The sequence below is a fragment of the Puntigrus tetrazona genome, chromosome 9 (genome assembly GCF_018831695.1).
Source record: "Puntigrus tetrazona isolate hp1 chromosome 9, ASM1883169v1, whole genome shotgun sequence".
In the NCBI taxonomy this organism is placed as follows: domain Eukaryota; kingdom Metazoa; phylum Chordata; class Actinopteri; order Cypriniformes; family Cyprinidae; genus Puntigrus; species Puntigrus tetrazona.
In genome coordinates this window covers 11030831-11058048 of record NC_056707.1, presented here as the reverse complement: position 1 = coordinate 11058048, position 27218 = coordinate 11030831, and the positions used below count along the sequence as shown (strand labels likewise).

At 39.6% G+C, this 27218-nt stretch overlaps 3 protein-coding genes across 5 annotated transcripts in view; 2 read left to right on the top strand and 1 right to left on the bottom strand.

Annotated features, from left to right (window-relative positions):
* The window catches only part of plekhm3 (pleckstrin homology domain containing, family M, member 3), a 34817-nt gene extending 27862 nt beyond the window's left edge, over positions 1 to 6955 (top strand). Inside the window, exons 7-8 of the mRNA XM_043249268.1 lie at positions 1666 to 1823; positions 4379 to 6955. Of these exons, the coding sequence (XP_043105203.1) occupies positions 1666 to 1823; positions 4379 to 4550 (330 nt within the window). The 3' untranslated portion in view covers positions 4551 to 6955. The remainder of the gene's footprint in view (positions 1 to 1665; positions 1824 to 4378) is intronic.
* Positions 6956 to 12586: 5631 nt separating this feature from the next.
* Positions 12587 to 16757, top strand: fzd5 (frizzled class receptor 5). Of its 3 annotated transcripts, XM_043248824.1 has the most exons (3): positions 12587 to 12831; positions 13023 to 13151; positions 13247 to 16757. In XM_043248824.1, the coding sequence occupies exon 3, from the start codon at positions 13502 to 13504 to the stop codon at positions 15278 to 15280; it is 1779 nt and encodes a 592-aa protein (XP_043104759.1). In that variant the 5' UTR covers positions 12587 to 12831; positions 13023 to 13151; positions 13247 to 13501; the 3' UTR covers positions 15281 to 16757. The 3 variants fall into 3 exon arrangements, with proteins under 3 accessions (XP_043104759.1, XP_043104760.1, XP_043104757.1); XM_043248825.1 differs by lacking the exon at positions 13023 to 13151; XM_043248822.1 differs by having other exon boundaries at positions 12587 to 13151.
* Positions 16758 to 17090: 333 nt separating this feature from the next.
* ccnyl1 (cyclin Y-like 1) lies at positions 17091 to 26601 on the bottom strand. Its single transcript, XM_043248826.1, has 10 exons — positions 25593 to 26601; positions 21081 to 21155; positions 20853 to 20887; positions 20663 to 20763; positions 20427 to 20462; positions 20283 to 20334; positions 19719 to 19838; positions 18998 to 19164; positions 17576 to 17738; positions 17091 to 17477 (listed from the first exon to the last, which is right to left on the bottom strand). Exons 1-10 carry the CDS (start codon positions 25744 to 25746, stop codon positions 17361 to 17363), a joined length of 1020 nt encoding a protein of 339 aa, XP_043104761.1. The 5' UTR covers positions 25747 to 26601; the 3' UTR covers positions 17091 to 17360.
* Positions 26602 to 27218: the final 617 nt, after the last annotated feature.

The window sequence follows — 27218 nt, the reverse complement described above, 5'->3', positions numbered from 1 at the left end:
ATTTTTTAGATAAGCTTCAAGGCACAATCTAAAAATAAAGATCATTATTATATTTTGGAAAATGGTAGGGCTGGGTTTCTTGGCATATACAATCTCACTATTATTCAATCTTTTGATTTAATATCATTTAAAAATCTTATTAATATCATATGAAGTATTTATATATGTACATTTATGATATATACTATATCATAAATGTCCTTCTGTAAAATGTTTCCTACTGGTTTAATACGTTTTTAGTGTTTTTTTAGTTAGTTATGCATTTATTTAAGATTAGAGGAATCCTGTTTCAACAAAATGTTGATTTTTTTTTTTTTTTTTTTTTTTTTTTTTCAATAAATATTATATCGCCATAAAAAGTATTTGAAGTTTTTCTCTCAGTCGTGAATTGCAGTACATTAGCTCCCACATACTAAAATTAGGTATTAATGCACAAATGTACAAATTTTGATGTCAACTTTGGCCCTGACTGGAGAGTCTAGATTCCTTGTTCCCACACAAACCTTCCCCTTTTCAACTCATTCTCACCGTTCACGCTGTGTATGTGTGTGCGCGTGCGCGTCTTTCGTGGGAGACCGTGGTGGTCCTTCCTTTATTCTTTATTTTCCCCCGAGCCCTCGCGTCCCACCCTCCCAAGCTCTCCTCTCTGCTCCACTGTCCCCTCTTCTCCTCCTCCATTCTTTGGCTGGCTCCTTGTGGAAGGGCTGAAGAATGCTGGCAGGGCCTTTAATTGGTGTGCTGCAGTGCTGCCAGGTGTAGCCACTTGTCTCTGCCCCCTTGGTGAATATGCACTGGAGGTCTAGGCCCCTTCCCCTGTCTCATTCAGCTGCCCACAATACGCCTTCTTCAGCGCCCTGCTTTCAAAGACCAGGCCGATTTTTAACTACTCTGGCCGATAAATGGCATTCACATATTATTTTTTGCAAACAGTCTCCCAAAAGGAATTACCCCACCCTCAAGCTGTAGCCAACCCCCCACTCTCGAAGCATTCATTAGTTTTCATGTGGATTCCTGATGTGATGTCTTTTTTTTTTTTTTTTTTTTTGTACTTGGCTCCCATTGTAGCATGTTCTTAAGTGTTTGTCCTGTCGCTGAAATTCTCAGATAAACCTTTAACTGTTAACAGGAGGATTACTGTCCATTTGATAATGAAATTTATTCTTGATTTTTGCATAGATATTGTGAACCTGCTCCTCTCTCATAGCTGTTGAACACATTTGGTGAAGCCCGTTTCATAGCAGAATGACTTGGGTCACATTTTACACTTCCCTTGGTTCCTCCTCCATACTTTTCCATCCTATTGCTCTGCAAGTTTAAAGCTTATAGGTTGGCAGGCAAAGAATCTGCGCCTGCAAAATGTTCCCAGAAAGTTCAGAAGACTTCAGATTAATCTTTCACAAAGTTATACACATCTTCTGTTCCTTTGAATGTTTTTTTAATATTTTGTTGAATTTGCATGAGCTTTAAGAGATCATAAGGGAATTCAATTAGTGTTTGCTTTAAAATATATCGCAACATTTAAATAGCATCATAACAGCCTTATTTCCAGCAAAAATAACTCTTATTGTGTGATATGTAGTTAATGTGAAATACAGTGACTTGTATTTTAGTTACATCACCCGCCTCTGCATTCCACTTTTGTAACGAAATTTTGCTTTCTTGCAGGTCATAGATGGAAAGCTTGCTCCCTTCCTCTCTAAGGTGATTAAGTTTGCCAGTTCTCACGTCTATAGCTGTAGTTTGTGCCGGGAGAAGGGCTTCATCTGCGAGCTTTGCCACACTGGTCAGGTCATCTATCCCTTCCAGGAGAATGCAACCAAAAGGTGAGATCGTTAGCCGCTGTTTCACCTCTAAATGTCTCATGATCTTGATGGTCTATAAAGCAGAGATGCTATACAATGGCCAAAGTACCTTTACAAAGTAACAGAATTTTTTTTTACTAATTAGTCTGATTTTAGTGGATGCATGAACTCAGTTTCCCTCAAGGTGTCCTAGCAGGGATATCACAGGTGGACATAGAAGATTTTCTTCATCTCTTATGATGACGACGGTATTGTAATCCCGCAGCTCACTACAGAATGAGCGCCAGCTGTGTGTCAAATGGTCTGCGGCTCATTGCTGATGATTGTCCAGCCCCTGTCTCATGTTAGTCACACCCAGCAGGCGGTGGATTGAGGTGTAATGGTACAGTGATAACCCTGTATAAGGGGACAGTTAATCCCTCGAGCATCTCAGCTTTTTTCAGCATGCTGTGCGTTGTCCGCTTATGGCCTGCAGCTGATAAACTGCTCTCTGGTCTTCATACCATCAGTGTGACTAGAATCTCTGGGACTCTCCAGCGAAGTGGAGTGCAGTTCCCAGAACAGATGCTGGGGTTTAAACTTAGCTACTCACACGGCAACACCGATAAAGCCTTAATGATTGGTTAGGGCTAATACAGTTAAATGTGCTTTATTTCGTATTAAAATGTTTCCTTTTAATACCTTTATTACCTATTTTGTGCGTGATTGTCTGGTCTTTTTTTTAAATTGAGGATGAATATCAATCAAACTGCAGTGGGTTTGTTTTGTTGAAATAACTATAACATGAATGCAGGTAATTTTCAAAATGAAAGTTATTTAAAAGTATGTTTTCTTTACATAATAATTTTTTTGGCAAAAGCCATTTTTCACATTTTAAAAACACACTTGTTTAATCGTTGTGATCTAATCAGATGACAGTGTCGATGCCTGATAAAAGTAGTTGTGGTGATAAACTGTATGGATGTGATTACATGAAATAATCACACGCTTTTCCCTCACTATTGTAACGTGTTGCTTTTTACAAGTTTTTGCAGCATTCATTTACCTTTTGCTCCCTAGAGAAGATATCACAGGTTCATCAAGTTCGTCAAAATGATCCATCCTCGATCCAATAGCGTGTTTTTTGATAAAATATGTTATATGTATTTGATGAGCATAAGAGCGTCCATTAAAAAAAATAAAAATAAAATAATAATAATACACACATTATTTTGATTTCAACGTAGCAAAATACTGAATCCGCAAACATATTAATTACATGTAATTATATAAATTAAATAGCCGCGTTGCTGTTAGCAAATATTTATTTCATGATAGATCCTTTCAGGTTTATCCAGGCAGTTTGAGCGTGTCTGTTAGTACAGCTGGATCCAGGTGTTGTACTCACTACTTCACTGTTTAGATTATCCAGAATTTTCTGGGTGTGTTTGTATGCACTTCTTGTTGTATCTGTAACAGTACAAGCTCAATAGGCCACAAGCGTGTGGTCATAAGAGCAGAAGGTGTCTCCACACCCCACCGTAAATCCATAAATTCCACAAACCACCACCACACCTCTCTGAGGAGCATGTACACCATAACCCTTATGGCTTTGGATCCTTACTGTTGGAAAGAATTATTTATTTATGGAGACCGATTTAAAATAGACATCCTGTCAACTAGTATTATCTTGTTAGCATGCTTTAGGTTTTATTCATGTTGGGCGTGCTTCAAATTGACATTTTCAGTTCTGGTAGTCTGTTTAACCGATAGTGCTGCGTAAGGAGGAAGTGAAATAAAGAGTTATTACATTTTTTATTATAAGCAGTGCCTTTTTAATGCTTTTGTGCAAAGGGTAGGCCATTTTCAGGAATAGACCACCAGTAGCACTTCTGGTTAGCATGGCACAACCTCTTGGCCAACAGCGATCTTGGGTTTTAGTCTTGGCTTGGCAGGCCAAAAATTTTAACCACTGGGCTACTACCGCCCATGATGGTGCGCAGAAAGAAATTGTTGCTCTTTAGAGGACTGAGGAGCCCTGGAGCTCCTAATTGTTCTAGTAAAGAAGTGGCTTTATATAGACCGTGAACTTTTTTAGACTATATTTTATATATACACACACACACACACACACACAGAGGGATAGACAGACAGACAGACAGACTGTTGTTCAGAAGTTTGGGATCAGCAAGATTAGTAAAGTTTTTTTTTTAGTAAAGTGTCATTTGCTTATCAAAGCTGTATTTATTTGATCCAAAATACAAAAAAGTAATAATGCAAAATTAATTTGATATACTTTAAAATACAGTTAAAGCAAAGGTGAATTTTCAGCATCTTTACTTCAGTCTTCAAAGTTAAATAATCCTTCAGAAATCATTCTGACCAGCTGATTTATCATCAGTGTTGGAAACAGTGCTATTGGAAATTATTTATTTTTATTTTCAAGGAATGATAGAATTGGGTTCAATGAAATATTAAGCAGCAGTTTTCAGCATTGATATTTATACATATATATTTGTTGTACAGAGGGGGGTTAAATATTTTGGTCAATGAATGTTTGGATCAACCATCAGTGCTCTTGTATGTTTTAAATGCAGGTGCGAGGGCTGCGGCGCCGTCTTCCATGCCGAGTGTCGGATGCGAGCCCAGCCGTGTCCGCGATGCGTGCGCAGAGAACTTCACAAGAAGCCAGCATCATTCTGGAAGAGACACGGCCCTCACGACAGCCCTGATGACGAGGTGCAGGACTGCTTCGAGCTGGACACCTGAGACGGTTTACGGAGAGCGATGCCGAGCACACTGCACTAATGAAGTCCAAGTGCTGCTGTATCCGACAAGGACAAGATTCCGCGCTCCCTCGGTGGAAGTGCTTCTTGAAAACCGAGGAACAGAGGCGTTTTTTTGTTTTTTTTGGGTTTTTTTTTTTTTACGCTCTCCCTCACCTGAGAGAGTTGGGCACAGAGACAATAATTCAGCTCCCGAAGAGTAGAGGCTTCATAATGATACCAATTTGCCCTTCCCTTTCATCTACCAAATGACAGCCAGGGCCAACCGACAAATACAGGCAAAGTGCGCTCACACACTTGCACATAAACAGACTCCCACTGACAGATGTAAAATAATGCACTTTCTGGCAGACACACAATCCAAGAGCGATGATTCAAACCAATTTCTGGACACAAATAGAGCTTCTAATCCATTAATGGTTCGGTGAAAATGAGCTCTGCAAGATGGGAGTCTGAGAGTCCCTCCACGCTGTAGTTAACCTACAACGCTGAAGACCCTTGATCTGGAGCGCAGGAAGGCTGAAGATGAAGATAAAAATAGATTTGTTCTGTTTCACATGTTTGCATTTTTGCACTTTACATTTATGATTTGTCCCTGAATTTCTGCTTCGTAGCGCTTTCTTTCGGAGCATGTTGCCATATCCGTTTTTATCTCAACGCATTCAGCTTGGGTTTGCATTGTACTGTGAAGAAGGATTGGTGTCTCGTCCCGTCCAGCTGGATTTGAAAAAGTTTGACTGTTTATCAACACTCAATGGCACTGCCTATAAGCAGCTAAACCACGTTGTTCTTGCTAACCGCTTGGTCTATGATTACAAACTACCCTGGGCCACCAAGCCCCGAAATTACAGTCTAGAGTTCCAGGGCTTTGTTTAGCATTCATACGTCTTTTTAACAAGAAATGTAAAGCGAATCCGCCGTGGACAAACTCATAATTCACGTCCATCTAACCTCTCCTTTGGATCCTCGATGCCTCTCTGCGTTCATGCTAAGTTTTCTTGCTACGTGAACTTAGTATTGGCAATAAAGTCACTTCTTTTGCTGCCTTATTTGACTTACCATTCTTTGGCCGGACTTGTCTTTCTAAAGTTGGACGATATGTGCAAAGTGCACAAAAATACAAAAAATGACTTTTTTTAAAAAAATTGTAAAAAAAATAATAGAAAACCCCTGTAGTAAACGTAGCAAGCCGACTGACATTTTAGGATGTTCACTTGAATCCAGAATATCACTATTATACGGATTTTTCTCGTTTTCTTTTCTTCTATAAGCATACAGAAAATAGCAGTGAGCATCTCTTCCTGGACACCTCACCAGCAGACAGAAGATTGAGATATAAATCACATTCAACATCACTCAGATAAAACACTTTCACATTTAACAGTTACTTGTTATACCGGACTTGAAACTTTCTGGTTATTTCGAGATTTGCTTCCAATATTGGCCGACAGTGTCATTTATCGAAGTCTTTGAGATGAGTCTAGGTCAACCTGCATATCGTTTGCTACCGTGTTACATTTCGTTTTATGAGAAAATGTGTTAATTCTATTGAGCTTATGTTTTGCACCAAGAAGTTTACTTCTAAATGAGAGTCGGTCTTAGTTTACGTATGGTTGGTGTGTGATAGGACAATGTAGAAGGATGATGGATGGCTGTTCATGTTAGCTGTTCTGAATATTTTGTTGTATTTATTGAATCTGTGTCTTTTTGCCTGCCTTAAAAGAAAAGCCAATGCATCGGCCTGTTGATGTCTTCGATTAGCAAGCTATAGTCACTCAAAAGATGTTTCAGTATTTATTAAACTAATCAGAATATCAGGCTATATGATATATCGTAATATAATCACTTAGTGTTTTCGTTTTCTAAAGGCGATGACCTTTACTTACCTTACTGAGGAAAAAAGAAATCTCCCCAGAATCTGACGATCTCTTGTTTTCCAATAAGAGAACTCGTCGGTTTACTATTTTAAGCTTGAAGTGAGCTAAATGCGCCATGTTTTACATGATACTATAAAATGTAATGGTGTGTTGCAATCAGTCTGCTTTGAAAGTTTAATGTGTTACGTTACATTGCATTATTCGCACTGTTCTTTAAAATCAGGGATTCTTAACACACTGAATAACGGTCATGAAGGGACAAACTAAAAAGGAACTCAGTGGATGTACTTGGTGAATATTTTGTTCTTTCATAGTTTATTTCATATTTGTTGAACGTGTAACGGAAAGTTCTTTTTCTGCCCTCCGTTGTATATTTACATATCGGTTTTGTTTCAGAAGTATTTATTGTATTTATATTCTTCACTGTAATTTCTGTATCAGTTTCTGGATTTTCCCTGTGCTTTCTTGTATTCTGCAAACTTTTCATTACAGACAACCTCTTATGCAACTACAAATATTTGTGTTTCAGTACTGGTGCGGGTTCCTTCCAGTTCTTTTATCTTCTTTTCGTTTGTTTGTTTTTTTGTTTTTTTTACCACTGTTGCCAATAAAGTAAATTGCTTAACACGTTCTGATCTTTTTATTGTTCAACACTAATGTCGTCATTTGAATTGATTTTAGGATTTAGCTAAATAATTTCAATTCCTCACAGATTATTTTCTTGGTCAAAATCTTAGGTGGCAGCAGTGGAACAAATGCATCATGGCCGGGGCTGTGGTTGTGGTGTTCTCTTTTAGGTCCTGGTGCACCAGAGAGGGTCCAAGCACTGACTCATGAGCTAATCCCAAATTAAAAGCCACATGCTTGTATCTGGTTCTGTCTGGAGTTTTACCAATAACCACTGGACCTGTTAGAGACCACAGCATGAGGCTTGTAATTTTTTTTTTTTTTTTTGCACAGTGGTACCGGCGTATAAACATTTGAAATTTATTCTAGTGATATCATGATTCTATTGAGAACCGTTACCATGGAGGTATTTTCTTCATCTTCAAGGCATTTTAAATATTTGTCCAACCTATCCAGGGCTCAACAGTAGGACGGTCTGCTGGCGAAGGGCCAGCGTGAGTGAGTTTCAGCCAGCAGACTGAAAAACTGAAAATTCATTAGACTTAAGCTTACATTCTAATGCCATAAAAACATTTGGCTTTTGTTTAGATGTGTAATACATCTTTGTATTTATATTTCTACAAATTCTGCATTTTGTGTTATTTAGTTGCATAACATAAATGGGATTTTTTCAAATTGCAAAAATGACTTGTGATATAAAATAATACATTTAATAAAAATAATGGTGAGCCAAAATCAAGATAAAAATGTAGTTATAAATATGTTGTTATAAAAATAGCGTTCTGTTTAAAATAAACATAAATAAAACATTTTAATAAATGATTTTTTTTTCTTTAATTAGATTTTCAATATTTACCATTTTTATTCAAGCTAAATATTTTACTAAATTATTTATAAACATCTAACCAGATACATATGGTCTCTGTGGGCCTCTGCAAGATTTTCTATACCATATATTCGGTTGCATCACCTTCCATGTGAATAAAAAGCACCATACTTGTTTAATATTTTTTCGCAAACCATTCACGGTTCTTGTCTGAGTGATGTCTCGCTTAAGCTAATGGCTGGCCACCCCAGACGCTTCCTCCCTGGTTTACTTTTTCAACACTTCCCTCATGTTTTTTCCTCCTCCCCTGCTTTTTTTTTTTCCTTCTCTTAAAAGAGAACAGTAATTTGTCCTGGCCTTAGAGAGCTCTAAAGCCTTTCTCTGACAGAGAATAATCCACCAGGATCCAACCACTGCCGATGGGCCAGAACATGCCAAGTCTTCCCTCCTTTGTGTATGTTTTTGTGTGAATGTGCTTGTTCACTAACTCTTAAAGCTGGTTTTGGAGCCCGGGCTTAAAACCGAGGCGTCCTGCTGATCCCAGACTCCATTACGGTCTTAATGTGTGACAGCTCAATGCTGAAGATTCCTTTAAGATGGGTGTTTTTACACATATCTGGACTTGTCGCGTCCTTTTTTTGGAACGGTGGATATTTTTTTTGTGTCAAGAGGATGTTTTTAGGGATATGGCTGTGATTTTTTTCGCACACAATGAACAATAGGTGAATTATGGTGAAGTTGTAACTCAAAGAAAGAAAAACAGCACTTAAGATGCCTTGTTTATTGACAATCAAAGCAGAATTTAGGGTTTTTTTTCAGAGAAATAAAAATAGCAATCGTTAGCAAGGAAAATATCTTTGTATAAATTTCCAGACAAGCTGAACAGTCCGATCTTTTGTCCGTTCCTTCATTCTCACAGTACTGGTCTCCCTTCACACCTGACATGAACCAGCTGAAGGGATGGGAGCATGTATTTGCTAGTTGCGCTCTGCTTATGAGGATAGTTGTTGTTTTAGCAGGACCGTGTGAATGTGTGTGTGAGCTGCGTGTGCACGGTCTGACTCATTTGCCTGTGATTTGTATTGAGGAGTGGGCAAATTGAACCTGAGTGTTGGTCGTGCTTAATTGTCGTCGCCAATTAGTGCATTGTTGAAAGCCACAATGGCTCCACTGTAGCGAGGGGAACGTTCTCCTTTGTGCTTCTCCAGTGGCCCACAGGCCAGTCAAGACTCATTTAGGACTCTGACAACAAGGGGCCAGAAATGCCATCAGAAAAAGACAACAAAAGGGCGGTTTAAGGAGAAAAAGACGACGGCAGAATGGAGACAGGAGGGGTGGAGACAATAGTGACATGGGATGGAGCACCGGGGTCCAGTTTTCGTGAAAAAGGGGTTAGAGTGTCTGGTTCCCTAACGTCCACCTGCCGCGTAAAGACACGAACCCGCGATCAGCACCGAGCAAGCCTTGACTTCAGCCGTGCTTTCTCAAGTTACACACATATAGTGTCCATGTTTAACAATCAAGCTATACTTGACTAAACTACATATGAACGGTACTTTTCGAGTGTATACATGTTATATGGACACTTAAGCCACAAATAAGAAATGGATTCTTTGCATTAAATAAAGTAAGTAAGCTTTTGAAATGCACTCTTAAAAATTAAAAAGCGCATAAAAGGTCAATCTCCACAGAAATGCCACATAAGAACCATTCAGTCACATTGGTCTCTTTCTTTTCAGAATCTGAAGAACCTTCTTTCACCACAACAAACTTTTTGGAACCACAAAAAAGGTTCTTCTATGACGATGAAGCACCTTTATTTTAAGAGCGTATAATCAAATAATAGTGTACATCAAAATAACACTTTCCTATATCAATGTGTTTTCAAATGTAATTCATTCCTCTGACGAAAAAGCTGAATATGAAAATTCTAAATACTGTTTGCAAGTATCTTTTTTTTATTTGACTTTAACTGCTGCTGTTTTATAGTATTACAGCGTGGCGTAATCACGTTAAAGAGCTTTTCCAATTCCACATCCTATCGCTGTACTTCACCAAAATACAACAAAAGCATCCCATATCATCTGATCTTCTCGTGACAGAGGCAGGAAAGCCAATGCAGATGGAAAAAAAAAGGTACATTTTCAGAGATTGCATCACATTGGCATTGTATACGAATTGTCCATCCGCACCGACATTGAGAGTCGATTATCAGATAAAGGCATTTGCCCAAACACAGGTTCAGGCATGTAAAGAAAAAAGAGCAGGGAGTGGAAAAGAGAAAAAGAGGAAAACCCAACCACCATGGTTTTCATGCCCAGGAGACATCACAGAATAAAACAGACGGCTAGTGTGCACCACACCTCATCACGCTTCAACATCATCTGACACTGACAACGCTCTACTGCTCAGCTAAAGTAAATGCAAGCCCGATTTATCTGGAGCATGACTGAGATATTTCCTCACAAGCTTATATCATTGCATCAAATACGCATATAGCAATTTCCATATAGCAAGGCCTAACATAACACGAAAACAGTATATTTAAAGGAAGGCAGTTGGCGCCCGTGCGACTCTTTAAGGTGGGGTTTTGGAGTTAATGTGTGACGATGTGCGTAGGTAACCTATGAAACAGGTGCACAAATGGCTGGAAAGATTGATTCGGTTACCATAGCATTTAAGACACAATCAAACATCTCGAGCGTTACAAGGAAAACAGTGTAAGCGGCCATTTGTGGCCGCGTCTGTCTCAATGATTGATTCCTAAGCAAGTCTGTGGCATGTAGAGTTCTGTTTGCTCTCGTCTTTTCAGACTTTCTGTGAGCTGATGTCATCTAAGTGTTAATCGAGCATTAGAAATACCTGACGGAGCAGCCGGATTGGTCACTTGCACTTTTAAACACACACATATACTGGCACACACCCTGTGAGACCTTTGGACTTATAGAAAGCTGTGAGATTACAGAATACTGAATCAACAATGAGAGAGAGAGAGAGAGAGAGAGAGAGAGAGAGAGAGAGCCACCCTTCTGTGAAGAATTCCTAAACATGCTTCCTGTCTGAGTAAGTAACCGTTGGAGTTTGTATAGCACGTGAATGGGCAACAATCTGTCTCACTTTTATCTGCATAGCGCAATAATTTGACTGTATTTCATCAGTATTATATACTATACGGTGCATACGGTGGCTCCCAGAACTTCAGAAGTTATTTTAAGTGTTTTTTGCAAGTGAGTGTGATCTCATTTTACCTACAAAGATATATTTCATCGCATTAACTAAGAATATGATCCATAACATCTGACAACTTGAATCTACATTTTAAATGGTATATCTATTGTTCATTCATTTAAAAATGAATAAATGTCTTTTTATGACACATTTGGCCTAAAAGATTGTTGGTGCTGTCTGTCTTCGAAATAAACGTCACTTGGTTCGATTTTTATTTATCTAATTCAATTCTATTTATATATTTTTAAATTAAGCTGACAATGTTATTTTATACTGTTATAGTATTAAAAAAAATTAATTAAAAATGTATTAATTTTAGTTTAAGTGATTTTGTTACATTATTAGTTTTTTTAATATTGCTATTTAACTTAATGGTTTTTTTTCTGTTTTAGTGATTTTAGTTTGCTGATTAAACTTATTCCAGGCGACATATTTTCACATTTTGAATTTTTTTAATTCTATATAATTTCTGCTTAATTACCGAATTGTATTATTGCTTATCATTTTTAGTATTCAGTTATTAAAGTTAACAACATTGAAGTTAACAGTTAGTTAAGTGTTTAAATGACTCACGGAAACTGCTCGTTGGGATTTACAGCTGTAGGTCCAGTGCTTTACCACAAAACAGGACAAAAACAAACATCACCTTATTTGGGCTCGTTTTATTTGGTCGATGATTCCAAACATCACAAAAATGCAAACAACCTCTGAACTCTGACCTAGAGATGGCATTAGTGCGCGCTAGCTGTTCGCTAGCAGAGTATCAGTGTGGCAAGGTGCTCTCTGTTGCTTTCTTTGTCTCGTTGAGGCGTGAGTGATTAAGCTTGCGTTAGGAGTCATTATCTGAGTGTTTGCACAGCTCCGTCTGTCCTGAATGGGCCCAGTGGGTAAACACAAACGTAATGCAGGATACACTTGCACAAGAGACTCAAGGTCTTTTCATAGTCAAACACACACACACACACACACACACACACACACACATCAACACGCTCACCACTAGTGAAATTCACTTCCCCCCAAATCTCCACTGACTAATTTAAACATCCTCATTGCAATTAGATGAGTAACATGTGATATCTTCCCAGTGTTTTTTTAACTAACATAAATTTTCATTTTGATGGTTTGTTAAGCCATTGTTCTAGTAATCCTAACCAGTGTAACTACCACATTTTCTGTTCAGTTTAGGGTGTAAACCATGCCATAGGTCAGGATTAAAATGATTAAAAGCTTAATTTCACACAATGATAGGAATGACACCTGTTACACCAAAAACAGATGTGTGTGTACATATATATATACACACACACACATATATATGTGTGTGTGTGTGTGTGTGTGTGTATACATATATATTAGTTTCATAGATAGGGTCATTTTTTTCCACACAGATGACTGTCAGTGGCCCCTGGTGAAAAAGGGGTTGGGGCCTGAAAGTTGTGGGCGTGTCATTGCGGGTGGAGTATTTTCACTCCACTGAACCTCTACGGAGTGAGTAATTACTGGCTCCGCAGCCAACAGAGGGAACGCACGCTCTGCCACACAGAAAAATACGCTCTCAGCAAATTAGTAGACGAGTTTGGTGTGGAATTGAAGTTTATACATGTTAAAGTGCGTGAAAGGACTCCAATGGACTGCTGGAAAACACACTAGAGGAGACGGCAGGAAGCACCTGAAACCTGTTGCTCTGAGCACTAATGCGAAAGGTGATCTTTTTCAATTATTATTCACCCTTATAATACTTTAACAAAAAAAAAAAAAAATCTAATTTATTTTCGGACGTCAGGTGTATTTTTCTTATTTTCTTCTCGATTTTTCGGCGTCTTTTTTTTGTGAATCCGCCGGATTGCATTCATCGGATGCGTTCACCTGCCATGTGGAATTTAAAACGGGTCAGAAAGGAAAGCGACGCTTAAAAATGTTACTTTGCTACAAAGTATCTGCGGGAAATGAACTTTCGACCTTAACACGGTTTACTCGGTGAATGATTGACCATTTAGTCCACGGATGCGCGTGCTTTTCCATGGTACGTTCTGACGCTCAATTCCATGTTTATAATTTTCTGTACAATTATTAAGCTGTTGTTTGATTTAACTGTAGTTGTTCTCTTACTTTTTTCAGCCCGTGTTTAGGATCATGGACTCTATGAAATGCACTCACACAGTTGGAAGAAAGTGTGCTCGGGATCTGGAATGAAACTTCACTGTGATTTACAACCTTGTGGACTGTGGACATGCTGCTGGAGCAATTAAGGTTTCCTTTTGGGATTTCTTCTTTCCGAAACGCAGCAATAAATTAAAAAAAGAAAGAAAGGAAGGAAGGGGGAAAACCTGAGCTGAGAAAATACTCAAGAATTGAAATTCATAGTTTTCCAGTATGAGGAGACCTGCAGATAAGCATCATTTCACTATGGAGACCTCAGGGATGCACCTGGTCGGATTTTGGCTTCACGTTCTGCTGCTGTTGCAACTGTCTCGGCTTGGCGATGCCGCCTCTAAGGATATAGTGTGTGAGCCTATCACAGTGCCGATGTGCAAAGGGATTGGATACAATCACACTTACATGCCCAACCAGTTTAATCATGACACCCAGGATGAAGTCGGACTGGAAGTGCATCAGTTTTGGCCACTGGTTCGGATCCGTTGCTCTCCGGACTTGCTTTTCTTCCTATGCAGTATGTACACACCCATCTGCCTCCAAGACTACAAAAAGCCTCTGCCGCCTTGCAGATCCGTGTGCGAGAGGGCTAAGAGGGGTTGCTCCCCCCTTATGATCCAGTATGGGTTTGAGTGGCCAGAGCGGATGAGTTGTGAGCAGCTGCCCATGCTAGGTGACACCGATCGGCTTTGCATGGACAGGAACAGCAGTGAGACCACAACTCTATCTCCTCCTTTCCCCAAACCCACTCCCAAGGGAACACCACGACATAGAGCCACTGCTAAATCCGCTCCGCCGCAGAAGTGTGACCGTGAGTGCCATTGTCGAAACCCCCTAGTGACAATTAAACAGGACGCACATCCTCTTCATAACCGGGTACATACCGGTTCTCTACCCAATTGTGCTATGCCTTGCCACCAACCCTACTTCTCCCTGGATGAGCGTGCCTTCACAACCTTCTGGATCGGCCTTTGGTCGGTGCTGTGCTTCGTCTCGACGCTCACCACTGTTGCCACTTTCCTCATCGACATGGAGCGTTTCAAATATCCAGAGCGGCCGATTATCTTCCTGGCTACTTGTTATCTGTTTGTGTCGCTGGGGTACATCGTACGACTGCTTGCGGGCCATGAGCGGGTGGCTTGCGAGGGCTCTGGTAACCAACAGCACATCCTCTACGACACCACTGGTCCAGCCCTTTGCACGCTAGTTTTCCTGCTCATATATTTTTTTGGAATGGCCAGCTCCATCTGGTGGGTGGTGCTTTCCTTCACCTGGTTCCTGGCGGCTGGAATGAAATGGGGGAACGAGGCCATTGCGGGTTACTCACAGTACTTCCACCTCGCTGCTTGGCTCGTCCCTAGCGTCAAGTCCATCGCTGTCCTGGCTTTAAGTTCGGTGGATGGAGATCCCGTGGCTGGGATCTGTTACGTCGGCAACCAGAGTTTGGAGAGCCTACGTGGCTTCGTATTGGCACCCCTGGTCGTCTACCTCTTCACAGGCTCCCTCTTTCTTCTGGCTGGATTTGTGTCACTCTTCCGGATCCGTAGTGTTATTAAACAGGGCGGCACCAAGACGGACAAGCTGGAGAAGTTAATGATCCGGATTGGGCTCTTCACCGTCCTGTACACCGTGCCTGCAACTATTGTGGTGGCTTGCCTGGTTTACGAGCAACATTACAGGCCAGGCTGGGAGCGGGCACTTGCCTGTTCTTGCCCATCCGAGCGCCAGCGGCATGGTGTGGGGCCAGACTATGCCGTCTTCATGCTGAAATACTTCATGTGCCTTGTTGTAGGCATTACCTCAGGTGTTTGGATCTGGTCTGGGAAGACTTTAGAGTCCTGGAGACGCTTTGTGGCGCGGTATCTCCCCTGTAGGACCCGGAAGCCACCTGTATCAGGCTCATCCATGTACAGCGAGGCTAGCACCGCTCTCACAGCCCGAGCTGGGACGGCACCCACTGGGACCTATCACAAATCAGCACCTTCATCACATGTCTGAACATTGGCCAGAAAGCCCTTGTCCTTTATAAACCTTACCACTGTCAAATGAGTGACGCATGAAGTGTGCAGGTCATGACTCTGAATGAGCAGGTGTCTTTTCGACCAACATCACCGGATATGATGGACGGAACAAATACATTTATGAAGGATTTTATTGGTTGTTTAATTGTAGTTAAGCTCTTCTCATTCACTGGTCTAATTTGCAAAACAATGAACATTTTGATACTTTGTGAGAAAAAGATTATCTCTACAATCGTAACAAGCATGGTAGCTATCTTCTGTTTTTTTAGATCATGAATGATGGAAAAAAAGATCTCAGAAGGTTAATACTTGATATGAGTCGAGACAGATTGAGAGGGTTGTGGAGATATTTTATTTATTTGTGTATTCTTGTAAATATGCTATTCAAGAACATTGGTGATATCTCAGATTACAGTCGCTCTGCTGTGTTTGTGACTTTATCAGCATTTTACAGGATGTCAGTAGGATGATTTTAAATACCGTCTGCCGGTTTCTAACCTACAAATTTGGACGTAGGACGTAAATAGATGCTTTCATTCATTCTCTTTATTCAAGAACAACACTTTTTAATCTCATATTTTGCAAGTGGAAGTCTAGTAAAGAAGCAGTTTACATCCTCTTAAAGTTGTTGCAGGCATTTCTGCACAGGTTAATGCTCACCGAATACTCCTCAGTGTCGCTCAACAACAACCTAACAGATTGTAGGTTTCAAAGCTAATTCTCCACTGATAAATAGATTGTTGGTTAGCATCTATTGGGCAGTGATAAATGATAGGGATGTGTATGTACCATCTATAGAGTTGTTGGAAGAGACTGTAGGCCTATAGTGTGAGCTTGACTTCCCTCTTGTGGTCAGTGGTTCAACTTTCATAAGGTTCAGGTGTTAATGAGCAGCGTTGTTGAGTAGACGGCCAAATATTAACTGGTTTCAAAACAAAGCGGAACATTTCTTTTGGTCTGTTCATTTCCTTGTCATCCGGTCTTTGGTTGCTTTCTATGTCATTTCACCTTATTTGTGTTTTGAATCAGAAAACCAGCGTTGGGTATGCACTTTTAGCAGAGAGAATCTGTAAACATTGTTTTTGTAGATCTGTGTAAAATCTTTCAGTGGAGGATTGAGGTGTAAATATAAGCATTGTTTGGCTACTTTTTACTGTCCAAGCTGTTGTAGAAATAACTTCCTGTGTAGTCTTTAAAATGCCTCATGATTTTGCTGCATGTCTGGTTGTCTGTACATACTCGTTTGGCTCTATTCATATGTAAATCTTGTAGAAGACATGTCCTTTTAAGAGTCCAGACTGCAACCCTGTACATATGTTTTGTAAAAGATATGAAATACAATGCTACAATTTTAAAGAGATTCTTAGATATTTATGAAAAATGTCTTTTACATGTTTCTTTTGTTTCTCTTACTGGTAGAGAATAAAAGTGAGGAGCAATTTGTGAACTGCCAAGTCAAACGTTTGGTCCATCATTTATTGTGCTTTTATTTTTACTGCTTTTTTGGAGAGGGGTAAAAAAAAAAAAAAATCTAATGTTGATTTTTTTTTTTTTTTTTTTCCCCATCAATTTCAGTTCCAGATTTTGTAACGGGCACTAAAAACCTGGACTTCATTCATATATTCTCTTACAATGTCTAAAAACATGGTTCTAACAAGTTATTTAGCCCTTATTTTAATAGAGTTGTGTTAATCCCTGGATTAATTTGTCAGTGTAATTCAACAAAACACGCCACCATTTTGACAGCTGACCTTGTAAAACATTCTTCAAGCATAAATTCAGACGTGTTACATGATTAGTGTTTATTTAAAATACTCCATCTGCAAATGATTTCAATTAAAAACTGACAGTTCACAGCTAGTAGCCTACATAGTAAGCAAAAAACAAACAAAAGAAACCATTCAGTCTGTTTTTGTCTCTATGTTGTTCTGCATCGGTTGGGTAAAGTGTAGGGTCTTTGGGCAGGCGTAAGGTCGCAGCCAAAGGTTGGGGGCAAAGAACGAGTTCTGTCCACTGAGCTTCATCTTGGAGTGTTCACTGTTTCCCGAGAAAAATCTCTAAGAAAGAACGGCATTGGATCTGCGGATGCCCACTAGGTTGTCTGCGCTGAATGATCTCCTCATGGCCACTCTGCTCAGATCCTTGTACTTATCCTCACATAGTCTTGAGATGGCCTTTAAAAAGAACAAATTATGTTAGAATGTGCAAATAAATTGACCCGTTAGGAAAAAGTAGCATAGCCTTACATTCAAAAAGAAGGTCTGCTGCTCACCTCTAATTTCTGCGCTCGTTCGTTGCTCAATGGCTCCAAAGGAAAGCTCAGGTTGTTGTCATCTGCTAAAGAGCGCAGGTCAAAGTAATACTTGGCGTAGACGCTGGCCGGCACATTAATGTTAAACTGTAGCAGTTCCAGAAAATGTCTTTCCATCTCATTCCTAAAAAATGGATTGTAAGAGTCAGGATTGTCTTTCGGAGTTTAAAAAAAAATAACAGACAATAGTACAAGTGTAAAGACATACTAAAAAAGATAACCGGATTCATAAAAAAAAAGTAGAAACAAATTATACAATCAACAACATTGCACATTTATTTCCACACTACTGGTTTGAAAGTGTGTCGGTTTTTGTTTCTTTTTACGATTGCTAAAAAATACAGTATAACAGAATTATTGTTAAATATTCCAATTTAAGGTGTTTTAATATTTTTTTTTTGTCATTTATTTTTGTTATGGCAAAAATACATTTTTAGCAGCCATTACTTCAGTGTCTTTAACAATACATGATCCTTCAATAATAATTCTAATATGCAGATTGGGTGTTCAAGAAATATTATCAAAGATGAAATAATTGTGCTGTTTGTATTTTTGCGAAGTGATTTTTTTTTTTTCTTTCAAAAAGTTAAAAAGAACATTTTATTTTTGTACAATACACCCTTGCTGAATATATTGTGTGTGTATACATACACTTACACACACATATATTCAGGCAGTTTTTTCCTCTACTTTATTATAATAGTAATGTTTAAAATCTTTTACATTCCCAAACCATCCTAGAAATACTCTGCTGCGTCTGAGAGCATGTATGGAGACTGTCACCGTGACACCTGACCGTTTTGGAAAAAGCAGACATTAGGTTGAGGTTGGTATGGGTGGTGTTGGGAGAAGGGGGAAGGGGGGGTGGTTCAGTCGCTAGGGGCAACAAATGGAGTGGGCGAGAGCCTGGACCATTGTAGAGGAGTCTGAGAGCACTTGAAGCCCGCCAGCCCAGAGGCTCACAAAGACTGCTTCAATGAAAGGGATGAAAATAGAGCGAAGGGGCAGAGAGGAGAGAAGAGGGACATGGCCTTTAACATACACAATCAGGCAGAACAGACACGTACACACACAAACCCTGTCTGTGTCATTTATATGGATATTGAGACATGAGAACAAACAAAAACACAAGGTTTTGAAGTGTGTCGGTTCATTTTTTTGAAAATCTTGCATGCTTGTTCCAAGGGATATGGGAAGGTATGTAGGAGTTGTAGACTGGAATGAGTTGGCAGATGAGTGAAGTGACAAGCAGTACTGTCTCCTGACTGCAGCACATGGTGTGTGGATGCTTCGCATCGAGACGTTTTCTTCTAGTTTATTTCACTGTACAAATGAGCAGCAACGCTACCACAGAACGGACAGTGACTATATCATCCCACTTACATGTCCTCAACAGTGATGTCTTTGAGGATCTGACAGTAGTCCACGTTCCACACGGCCTGATCGTCCCAGACTTTTGAGGCCAGTAGGATGGCTCCCAGAACAATCCTTTTCCAGTTAGATGGACAAATGTCCAGCTCGGCATACGTCAACAGCCTCTCCAAATATACCTGCAGCAAAGACAGTGGACACATATGTTCTCAAAACATGCTTCTTACAAAGGCGACTTGAGATAAAGCATACGTATTATTTTGTGAAAATTAGAACTCTAATTAGACACTGGGATATCTTTTTAATTACATTTACTTCAAAACCATTAGCTGATGCAATACTTATGAAATTTAAAAAAAAAAGAAAAAAGTAATACTTATACAGCATTTATTGATTCTGGAAAAAAGTGATTCCGATTATTGGTGTTGTACATTTTGATTCTTCAATGCAATGACTGTGGAGACTGGGGAGACCGGCGATCCTATTAACTAATGATAACATCTGAGCCTAATTGCGCGATGTTATATCAAAATATCTGATCATAAATAATCAGAAGCGACTAGTTGAGGACAACACTGGTCTAAGGAACATGTGACGATCCATTCTCTGGTGCTCTACTGTCCTCTAGTGGATGTCAGGAAACGGTACCTACGCACCTCCATCAAAAACCAAAGCCCTTGCTGTTTGTCATTGTACAGAATAAGCTGGAAGTGAAGGCTCCTTTTTCCCTTACCAGAGTGACGATCGCGCACTCGGCTGTGAGCTGTGCAGCGCTGAACAGTGTCCGGACGAATCGATATATGAGTTTGTGTTCGGGGTCTGTGCGGGAGTAATCATCAGGAACCTGCTCCCTCTGCCAACGGTAGCATTAATACACATTATACGCTAAAATGTCTAGCTCAACTTCAAGCTCAAATGTATTTTATATGGTAGAAGTGTTATATTCGTTACTTCCTACTTCTATTGACTAAAATGTCAGAATGGCACCAAGAGACCTTCTACTACAACAAAGAGTCCTTGTCATCTTGGCTAGATGGAGAACATAAGCTATGTAACTAAATAAACTATACATCAAGTCGCAAGTAACAAAAACTGTTCACAAATGCTTTTGTAAAAATCCATTTCAAATGGATTTTAAACTACATACGAATCAGATCAAATGTATAAATCAGATTGTGCTCCTCAGACTAAATGGATTTAATGCACAGAAAAGCCTTTCTGAACAAAACCAAATAGTGACTATAAAATGTGCAATTGTCCAACAGCTGCAGATGTTACTAAAAAGCGTTTAACTTACAGATAAGGGGTGCATTTTTTCATCAAAGATGTCCAATGACCTATCGGAGTCCCTGAAACAGATTAATAGACGCTTTTAATATGCAAAACCTTTTTAACATTTAGGTCAAATGATGCGTGTGGAAAATAATCGAATAAAACGTACCTGTTTTTAATGTGATAATATATTGCTAATGTGACGCTGGAAACGGAGAACAGGAAGATGGTTAACATACAAACCCAAAGCAAAATGAAACAGCTCTCCACCTTTTTTCATTTGCTAATTATTTTTACATGCATTCAATAGTATGTAGCTTGTTAATGTGTTTATGTTTTACTATAAACACTAATGCATAAATAGTTCTTAAAAAAAGCCTGCAATACCAATGAAGCTTCACTGACCATTTGATTGTGCTTTTCAGGTTGGGCTGACTGACGGTACTATCATCAATGAATATCGTGGAGCAGGAGCTGTACTTCTTCGAAAGCAGACCAGGTGAGACCTTCAGAAGTGACCGACATTTAATAAGCTTGCAGAAAGACGTTTCTCATAACCAAATCACAAAACAAACTCCACGATACATTCACTCACATGGTTTATGTGATTGCTTTTCCTCCTGTCCCGTACTGAAAAGAAAGGCAGGGGTTTTGTTGTTAAACATTTCTTCATCAAATATTGACAAGCTATACCAGTGGCCATTTACTCAGTGACTTTCCAGCTATTAACAGCATGGGTCAGGACACTAGTTAAGCTACCAACAAGGAAGTAAAATCAAATGATTAACTCATTAAATGATTTTTTTTTTTTTTAAACACTCACCATCTGTCTGTGACTTGCTAAGGAAGATCGTGCTGGCACGGGCATGATCTGATGGGTTGGATTCTAAAGCCAAATCTAAAAGACAGATAATCGGTCAATTAATCAACAACATAAGGGCATAATTACAAACAACAGGCAAAAAAAAACATCCAAAAATGGGTGGTATGGTCTGTGGGAAACACCGTTGTGCTAGGGCAGTGGTTCCCAACCTTTTCTTGTTTGAGGCACCCTTGGAAAGCCTTTCAAAAGTTCCCGGCACCCTTATAAGGAAATAGATATTTAAAATCTCCGTAGCTTTTTTATTATTATTTATTTATTTGTTTCATTTCGAGAGTTTGCATGCAACAACACCTTATACCTAGTCCTAGATGATATGAGAATACTGTTTACACCAGTGGTTCCCAACCTTTTCTTGTTTGAGGCACCCTTGGAATTTTTTCCCCGAAATTTTGGTGGCACCCTCAAAAGATCTCACGGCACCCCTTAGTGCCGCGGCACACTGGTTGGGAACCACTGTGCTAGGGGCATCCTGAGTTCGAATCCCAGCTCGAAGGTCTTTCCCTTTCTCTCTCTTCACTCCCTGTCACTTATACACTGACCTATACGTTTTTGGGTTAGCATTAGCATCTGTGCTTGAAAGAAGTATTTTTTTCCTCAAGACTGCATTTATTGGATCATTATTAAATGTTAATAAGAATTTAGTTTTAACATTTCTATATTGATATAATTTTAAATGCTTTATTTCTGACAGAAAAGCTGAATTTCCAGCATCATTACTCCAGTCTTTTGTCTAACATGATCCTTCAGAAATCTAATATGCTGATTTGGTGCTCAAGAAATATTTCTTTTCATCAACCTTTGATGTAAAAACGATTTAAAACATGTCATTAAAAATTTCTTTACTGTCACTTTAATGCATCTCTAGTGTAGTTTTAGTATAGCATAATATTACATGTTTCCTGTTTATTATATTTGCCCAATAACAAGGCAAAGCCAAAAAAAAAAAAAAAAAAAAAAAAAGCTGTCCAGCACAATAAATATTCATTTATACAGAAACAACCCCCTACAAGCGAGATAAGGCGGTAGGTCGTCCTGCTCTGAGAGTTTAAACTGATTGGCAGGGGCATGCTGCTACCCGCTCTGACCATAGGAGTGTGTGGAGTGGGGGCACAATAAGCCTATTGTACGGGCACTGCAATAGAACAACGCAAGCTCCGCCCACACCGCCATGTGCCACAGGAGCCATGCCAATGGATTAAAACAGACATTACTACACATTACTACAAACCATAACTGAATAAACTGGGACATGAGTTTGTAAAATGGTTTTAAGTCTAAAGCCATACCACGCAAACATTTTCTACCCCAAGTGTTGTTCAGAACATTAGCAGTGAGGATTTTGCCCAGGCCACTCTACTCAAAGGTGTCTGCATCAGCCAATGGAGAGACATTCTTCTGGAGTTAAACGGAGACAGGGTCGAAAGATTTGTGCCAGTGCTGCTAAGTTGTACAGTAAACACACTCCAAGGAGATGTTTGGACAGCTGCAACCATGTCGTGGGAGCTCCAAAACTGGCAGGAGGTGTAGTGCAGGTGCAGGACAGAGGAATTCTTGAGGAAGTTCAGGGTGCCCAGCTTTGGATGACTTTACTTACGTCTATGGCCCTAAACGTACAATGGATCACAAGGCAGGTCACAATGCATGTAGCATGCATAGCATTACCAAAGAACCACTGTGAGCCAATAGGCCTTAGCTTTTTTTTCTGCTTATAACTTTTGGCTGGTCAACAGTTAGTTAAATAGTCATGTTTATAATTTATAGAGAATGTTTATAGCTTGTTAAATAAATAACATTTTGATTCTGTTTAATGGCGAAGATATGTAAAAAAAAAAAAAAAGGTCAGTGCAAACCTCAGAGCCGGCACAAGTCTTGATAGCTTTCCTCAACTTAAAAATTTACAGCCGTTTCCTACCCGAGTAAACGAATAGCATGGCAAACTGAGAATGACAAGTCCAAATTAGTTGGGCAAACCTGAAGACATATTTCTCAACGGAACTCTTGTTGGAGCCGAGGCCCAGATTCTTCCCCTGAGAGATCGATGGTCATGGGTGAGGGAGAATGCTGACAAATAGGGAGGTGCAGGAACACCCGGTGACAATGCAGCTTTAGTCCAAGGGTGGAAAACTACAGCCAATTATACGTTCGCTAACTCAGTAGTAAAACGCAAAGCTAACATCACACTGCTGGACAATACAAATGCGTTCTTTCTTAGTGGATCACACGTAAAGACTAAATCAAAATCTTGAGGCTGTGCGTTATAGTGATTTTACTCCACCTCGCTTAGTGCATAAGAACACTTCCCAAACCCTGTCGTGACCTCCTATGAATTATTGCTTTAAAGGATTAGTTCAATAAAAACTAACAGTTCTGTCATCATTTACTCACTCTCGTGTTGCTCCAAACATGTGTGACTTCGGTGGAAATACTGAAAGGCCAGTCTGCATGCTTTGTATTATTGCTTTTTATGAACTAGCCCTTTCGCATACATTACTGTTCACAATTTTGGGCTTGTGAGATTATTTAACGATTTTGAAAGATGTCAGTGCTCACTGAGGCTGCACGATTTATTTTGAAATAGTTCAAAATTAAATTACGGTTTTCCATTTAATATATTGTGATATATTTTAAAATGTTTTTTTTTTCTGTAACCATTGAGCCATTACTCCAGTCTTCAGCATCCTAACACGCTAATTTAGCACTCAAGAAACATTATTTTTTGTTATCAGTGTTGAAAACAGTTCTTCCTGCTTAATACTTTTGTGGAAGCAGTAAAACAAAAAAAACAACATGCTTTTGAGTTTTTGCAACAATGTAAATGTCATTGTTGCCGTCTCCATTTTAACTTCATGTATCTTTGCCGAATATAAACATTTAAGTTCTCTCCAACTGAAAAAAAAAAAACACTTTTGTATAGTAGTGCATGTACTAAACAACTAAGATTCATTCATTCCACAGGTCTCTAGAGCTAATGTACTCAACCGACACTCCCATTCCCCCACCACCAAAGTCAAAAATAACCCCTGGGGGTAGGGCAGCCGTCCTCACTGAGGGGAGGAACACGGTTGTAGTGTGGAGTGGCACAGTGATTCCCAACAAGGGGTACGTGTACCTCACAGATGGATTTTGTTTTACTTAAAGAAAACTCACAACTTGATTTTCAGCGCTGCCAGTACTAAAATAAATCGCATCACACGAGCAATGCTCATCCGTCTTACACTTGTTTTAGTGTTGCTTAAGAGGAAACACTGGCATGACACCCCAGAGAAGTGATTCTATAAATGAAGATATATAGTTAGAGCTCAATACAGCAAAACTAAGTTTATACAAACGTAACCTCCAAGCCCCAGAGGGAACAAAACGTGTCTTAAGGAGACTCCCAATGAGAGAGTGAGATAAGGAGAGAATGCAGCTGTCCCTAGATCGACATCACTGGGATGCCAGGAATGCTACACATTTTTGATCGTCTCTGCCAGTTAAACTTAGGATCGTTTTTATTCTCATGTCCAACATCATCCCAAATTAACCATGACCTGGAATGTCCTAATCATAAAGGATTAACCGCAGCCGCAGTAGTGGAGTTTACACTGCTGTCATATACGCTTTAAGCCAAAGATGAAGACATGTTGCTCTAAATACAGCACTGAAAGTTATTTGTGAGTGTGTGTGTGTGTCTATATGCATCTCCCCTGAGGGTAAAATAGCGCAGGCTAAATAAACAGCAGTAAAGACTGCAAACAATCCCAAGAGGCATCACACACATATCCCAAATACTAACAGTTATCCTTTTAAACATCTCCCTGAACCTTGTTTCTTTCAATAACGTTACTAAGCGCAGCTAATTAGTAAAATCTGCAATTGTTACTTAGACCGAAAATGTCACAGGCCACACATTTTCAGAGCAATCCAACAGCACTTAGTGTTCAGCTCTTAACGGAAACCCGACCCGTTAGACGAGGAGGTCAAGGCATCGGATCACAGCAGTAAAGTTCCTCAAGAAGCTGTGGCACACAAACGTGGAAACACAAGTATAGTATAGAATAGAATTTTGTGTTGACAGTTAGTGTCACGGGACAACACTTGCAGGATTTGAACCTACAACATGTAGACTTAGTATCTGGCTCCAGATAAACCCATTTTGGAAACTAGTTAGGCATATGCAGTTCAGACTCAGACCTTGAAACTATTTCTGATAAACAATATAAATCAGGTTAATTTGTGGCGACATTCAAAATGTGCAATTGAGAACCACTTGTCTGCATCAAGAGCGATTAGTTCTGTTACCGGAGATCCACCTCAAAAGTTAATTTCCAATACATGTCTGTATTATTATCATCAAGCGAACATTAAGACCTTGATGAACTAGTTCAGGTGTATTTGAGCAGGGTTAGCCCAGAAGGTTGATCTCCGCTATCAGGACTGATCAATCGTGGTCTAGATCTTTCACTCACTTACCATCGGGAACCTCTCTGTCACTGATGTGCTGCAAGTATGGACCGGTGTCATCGCTCAGGTCTGTGTTGATCTGATAGTCCTCCAGACGCTCCACCTGACGGGGTAGTTTGGGGCTCCCACTTGGGGACACGCAGCAGGATGCTGTATTTCCCATGATGATACACACACGTATGTGCTCTACCTGCTCAGGTGTGTTAGTCTAGGCTGCTTGTGTCATCAAATGTGAATCAGTGGATCCAATTAATGAACTCAAGCTAAATGGAGGTGCATGAAGGGCTGCAATAAACACACAGAGTCAGCATTTACTGCTGTACTGCCTTGCTGCTTCAGGCTCAAGAGGTATTTTACTATCTGTGTCAGTCATATAACGGGACTCCATGCATTTAGATACAGTGCAACAGAAGACCTAAAGCATTAGCATCCGAGTAATCAATACAGCCATATATAAAACACGTGACTGATAGGCATATCACTAGGAAAAAAGCAGTTTGAGGGCATTAAATACGGATTTATTCTTTTAAATTAGCCGCACATGCTAACTGCTAACGGCTAATATTGATTCATTGTGAATAAGCGAGTTATTAGCTGCTGTGCTAACTAAGATAAACCATCCCTTTAATTCTGATTTAAATGTCCGAAAGTGTCCTAAATTAAGCCGGTTTGGCGGTTCAAATCGGCAACAGATGAAATAGCCCCTGAAGAACAGACTTCCAAGCATTTATCCGTCATGTATAGGGCAGATCTGTGTGTTGGCTGAAACTCTGGATCCAATAATCACTCAAATCCTCAGGCCTTCGGGCCCGTAGCGAGAGAAAATTAAGCTTTTAACGCAGCAGATGAATAAAGTCCTGTCCGTTTACATGCGCCTAATTCAGGCTCCGGGTTTGTTTGGAGTTATTAGATTTTGTCCAGCGAGTCTCGTCGGAGAGTCCCCCTGTTATCCCCTCCTCCTCGCCGGCCAGTGCAGCAGCAGCGATCCGCTCCCCGCCACCACCGCCATCTGCTCCAAGTGACGCAGGTGAGGGCCCGCCCTTTTTCGACATTCCATCAATTACGATTGGACGAGGGACCAAAACAAAATAAGTATCTGTTCAAGGATTGGAGATTATAATTGTCAATCACGTCGGCAAGCTAAAGATTTAAACCCCGCCCATTTACACACCTCTTTGTGAATAGAATGAAATGGAATACTAGCGTACTGCATACTACGCAGTGTGTACTCTACAGTGCCTACTATTCTTTTGTGAAATAGAATATAGACTACAGAATGATAAACATTTGATTGATTTATTCTTTTTGCAGTGGAATAGAAATTGAAATACCAATAGGCTAGATCATATGACATATTTGTATGTGCATGCAAGTATCTGCTCACCAAGCCTGCATTTATTTGATCCGAAGTACAGCAAAACCAGTAAAATTTGTACTGCTTGAATGTTAAATCTTTCAGAAATCATTCTAATATTCTGATAAATATTAGAAATATTCTAATATAATATAATATATAATATATTCTAATATTCAGATTTTTATTCTGAGCGTTTATTATGTTGAAAACAGCTGAATAGAATTTTAAATCAATAAAAATTAATACAAATTAAAACCACACTGGTTCCAAGCTTTTTG

Coding starts and splice junctions, on each gene's coding strand:
- ccnyl1 (XM_043248826.1), bottom strand. CDS start 25,746: ATGGGAAATACAGCATCCTGCTGCGTGTCCCCAAGTGGGAGCCCCAAA. Junction 20,888..21,080: donor TAGCAAGTCACAGACAGATG/GTGAGTGTTTAA, acceptor CTTTCTTTTCAG/TACGGGACAGGAGGAAAAGC. Junction 17,478..17,575: donor AACGAGCGCAGAAATTAGAG/GTGAGCAGCAGA, acceptor TTCTTTTTAAAG/GCCATCTCAAGACTATGTGA.
- fzd5 (XM_043248825.1), top strand. CDS start 13,502: ATGAGGAGACCTGCAGATAAGCATCATTTCACTATGGAGACCTCAGGG.